General features: G+C 40.7%; 1 protein-coding gene across 1 annotated transcript; it reads right to left on the reverse strand.

Moving 5' to 3' along the window:
• Nucleotides 1-417: 417 nt before the first annotated feature.
• Nucleotides 418-2943, reverse strand: LOC133992190 (homeobox protein Hox-D9b-like). Its single transcript, XM_062430895.1, has 2 exons — nucleotides 2247-2943; nucleotides 418-662 (listed from the first exon to the last, which is right to left on the reverse strand). Exons 1-2 carry the CDS (start codon nucleotides 2941-2943, stop codon nucleotides 418-420), a joined length of 942 nt encoding a protein of 313 aa, XP_062286879.1.
• Nucleotides 2944-4394: the final 1451 nt, after the last annotated feature.

Below are 4394 nucleotides of genomic sequence, written 5' to 3' on the forward strand. Positions count from 1 at the left end.
TTTTTGTTATTCAATTTATGATTCCTCCTGTAAATGTTATATTCTGACCATTATTTACAACTAGCTCAGTTTTCAGTTGGACAGAGACAGTTGTGTCTCTGTTTTGTAACATGCAGATGGAAGACTTTCTCACTCCAGAGTTCAAAAGATCAAACATGAAAAAGGCCAAAAGATGCTGATTTTTCCTTTTAAAGTGTTACAACACACCTCGGTCTCCCCTGCAGATTTTTTTTTACCATTGCAGTTTTCCAAAAGCAGTCACGTTATAGCTCCACAATCCTGCCAGCTGATGTTAAAGACTTTGGGCATCACAGGGCTTTTATTTTAACAACTAATAACCTCACCTCCTCTTCTTCGCCTCTATCCTGGAGAAAAAAGAAAAAAAAAAGACCAATCCCAGCATCCCCTCCAAATCCATCAGTCATTCAGGCCCCTCCTCTCCCGGATCATCAGCTTCTTCATCTTCATCCGTCTGTTCTGGAACCAGATTTTGACCTGTCTCTCTGTCAGATTTAAGAGTCCCGCCACCTCCAGGCGCCGGTCCCTTGTCAGGTACATGTTGTAGAGAAACTCCTTCTCCAGCTCCAGGGTCTGGTGTTTAGTGTAAGGACATCTCTTCTTCCGGGTCGACTTGGCGGTGATCCAACTAGCTGATGGATTATCTGTTAGAGGAAAGAAAAGATGACATAGATTTTTTTTACTTTACTTTAAGCACCAAACCACCAACATGTTGGCTCTCTTTTAGATGGTGTCAGAAGTTCAAAGACTAACATAACAATCAAAGAAAATATTATCAGGAGTAAAGTTAATGAGCCTTAGATTTTGGCTCATTAGAAAAAGAAACAATACAACATGCTTGAACACAGCTCTATAAATAAAGACAGTGTTCATTTTAATGTATTTAGTTTTACAGTGTAGCTCCTTTATAGCTGAATCAGTGACAGAGTTTAAGCCTTCAGGTTGCCCCCATTTCACCCTTCCTTTCATTTCAATACTTTAACATAATGTGACGTGATGTAAAATTATGTGCATGGTTCCTGATGTATCAGTGGACCTTTTACGTAAGATGAAAATGTTTTTGGAAGGACAGCAAGCAGCAATAAATACACTCAATAAAGATCAACTAAATCTCTAAAGGGGGCAGGCAGTGTTGATACATTGCCAAACTGAGCCTCATATTTTTTATAATTATTAAACTGCAGTTGGTGAGAGGGATATTTAGACCTTTTGACTGGCATGAAATGTTTTATTTATTGGCCACTTGAAAAGGTAAAGCAGCCAGAGAGTACTGTGAGATTACAGTTATTATAGGAACAGACAGCCAGCAAGAGAGCAACAAGTATTTGGCCTGAGTTTCACATCACTTTACAGCACAGCAGAGAACATCTCCACTCACTTTGCCTCTAACTATTAATTTTAACTATAATATTCATATTTATTCGGCTCAAAGTGAATTTAAAGATCTTAATTTTAAAGTAGTAAGACCTTTTTAATGAATCCCAGCTAATTCTGACATAAAAAGCTATGAGCTGTCTGTAGCTTTATATTCTCGTGCACCAACATTTTAACAATGAACCAAAACGTTCACAAGAAGAGAAATTAAATATAGCAAAATACCTCAAATTTGCCTATAATTAAAATATTTGTTTACTTAGTTATTTTAATATTTTCAAGCCCATTCATGCTTTGATTGGTCTCACATTCGCTGTGTTTCATCTGTCGCTTTTTGCTGCACACAATTGTTGTTTATTGTGATTCAAACTTTTAAAAATACCTCACGTGCATTGTAAGTAAAAAATATACACAATAATACAGTTTTATTTGTTGCTGTATGAGACATACTGCATGATAAAGTTATTTTTGTGCAGCGGTGGAAACATTTAGGGCCTAAAAAGTTATTAATGCACACTCATTCGTGCACTTCCTGCACCGATGTGATCAGAGAAATGCAGTGTAAGGCTACCTGCGTCTCCTCTATAGTGACAAATTGCTAAATAACAGCAATAGCACCTTAATTATTTTAATGGACAATAAAGTTTTATATTTGACCGTTTACAAGACATTTATAGGGCTATAAAAGTCACACACACTTACTTACATAGGCCACGTTCTCCCTCTCTCTCTTTCACTCACACACACACACACACACACACACCCACACACACACACCAAAATGCACACCTGTGTATTACTGCTTCTTAAACGCTAATAAACATTCCTGAGTTTTCTTGTATATCTGTCTTTACCCGGGTTAGGTGGCTGCTGTGTTTTCCTCTCCTCCTTCTCTTTCTTGGGCTCCGGTTTCCCTCCCAGCTCCTCCACGGTCCCAAGCCGCTCAAGCACCACCTCAGTCGGGCTGGCAAAGCTTGAATCCCCTGGGCTGTCGTGTGAGGGCGGCGAGCTCTCGGGTTTAACCGACTCAAACCTCGGGCTCGGATTAGAGAGGTCACCCTGAGCGGGGAGACACCCGGAGAAACCGGCAGAAGCTTGTGACAGAGCGGTCTCCTGGGTCGGGGTCGCACCTTCCCAACAGCGGACGAACCTGCTCTCCGAGGCGGCCGTGGGTGCGAGGTGTTCGGCGTGCGTCTGCGTCTGCGGGCCGTAGTAGGGTTGTTGGTGGTGGTGGTGGTGGTGGCTCAGGAGGGGATGTGGATGAAAAAGCCCGGGGATGGAGACGCCGGGGGTAGCCTGCAACTGCGGAGAAGAGGACGAGGAGGATGTAGGGGTGTTTGTCCACGGAGAAAAGCCATTTAAGCCCGTTTGTTTGTTGGAGAAATGGGAAAAATCCGGAATGTGTGAGCCGGGGGTCCCCTCCTCCTCCGCTCCCCGGGCTGGCTTTGCGCAGCCGGCCGTCGGACCCTGCAAGCCTCCCGGGATGAAATGTGTACCGTACGGCTCCTCGGTCTGGAGCCCCATCATAGAATAATAATTCGTTAGCGACATGTTTATTTTATTATTTCAATAAAAAGACACTTAAGTGCGACTGTAAAACGTTAGATGGGCTGGTATAGTGGCTTACATCCTACCCTAAAATGGTAGTAATTTTTTTCCTGCCCTTACCTTCTTCTCGGCAGCCTATTGGTTACTCAGTGAATCACATGGTTAGACTGTATTTACCCAGTGTAGGATATAAATCAAATCATTCTTTTGTGCTCAGAAATGTGACAGTAGGCCTACTGGCTTACTACCATATGGGCCCTGAATGCAGCATGTAGGTTTTTTTTTAAACTCAGGACTTGAACCACCGTTTTACAAGCTGAATAAAAAGTAGCAGGGAGCCGTTTACAAGCTTGTTTGAAGGGTCTGTCTGTGTGTGTGTGTGTGTGTGTGTGTGTGTGTGTGTGTGTGTGTGTGTGTGTGTGTGTGTGTGTGTGTCAGGTTTTGAGAATTTATTTAGCCCAACTCTCACTCTGCCAAAGCACTTTCTTCCGAAGTGAACAAAGTGAACAGCTTTCTATATTTCTAATTAGTGACAATAATTGAGATTAACAGGGATTCTTTGCGTGCAGTGACTCTGCATTGGAGCGATTTCCTTCATCTGTCCAACTAAAAATCCGCTTCACGCTCAAAATACTGTGTATTTCTTGGAAAATTAAGACAAAAACACCCTTGAAACCCCATGATGGATGATTTCTGTTGGGTATTTCCCAGATATATTGTCGTCAGTGGATTTCAGCCAGTTGATTGGCTTGTTTGGTTTCTGCTCCCCTGGTTCAGTTTATCTGTCTTCTTTTCTTTTTTTCTTTTTCCTTTTTAATAAAAACGTCATGTGTTCACTTATTAACTTACCTATTCACCAATTCAGCCTATTAATTATTTCCTTGACTAATAAATAAAATTAGCCCTATATTTATTAAGTTAATACAATTATTTTTACTAGGCAAGGCTACAGGGAATTCATATTTCCAAACGGTTAATATAAATGTTCTTCTCTTTATTTGTCTCGTGACGTTTTGGTGTGTTGAAATATCTTAAATTGAAGTAGACCTTTATAGCTCGAAAGTGAGCTTTCAGATAAAGTGAAGATCTTACTGTGAGGAAACCTGAAGCTTAAAATAATCATTTAAAACCTGGATTTAGACCAAAAAAAAGAAAAGAAAAAATAATGTCATTCAATAAAGGTGTATATTTAGACTACAATCAATATATTAATATATTATCCATAATATCGTTAGGCTATAAGGATATTATGGATGTGCTGCTGCTTTCAATTATTATTATTTATATCCTTATTGCAAGCAAAACAGTCAGGAACCAAGAGAAAAAGGTGTTGTTAGTTGTGTGTGTGTGTGTGTGTGTGTGTGTGTGTGTGTGTGTGTGTGTGTGTGTGTGTGTGTGTGTGTGTGTGTGTGTGTGTGTGTGTGTGTGTGTGTGTGTGTGTGTGTGTGTGTGTG

The sequence above is a fragment of the Scomber scombrus genome, chromosome 12 (genome assembly GCF_963691925.1).
Source record: "Scomber scombrus chromosome 12, fScoSco1.1, whole genome shotgun sequence".
Classification (NCBI taxonomy): domain Eukaryota; kingdom Metazoa; phylum Chordata; class Actinopteri; order Scombriformes; family Scombridae; genus Scomber; species Scomber scombrus.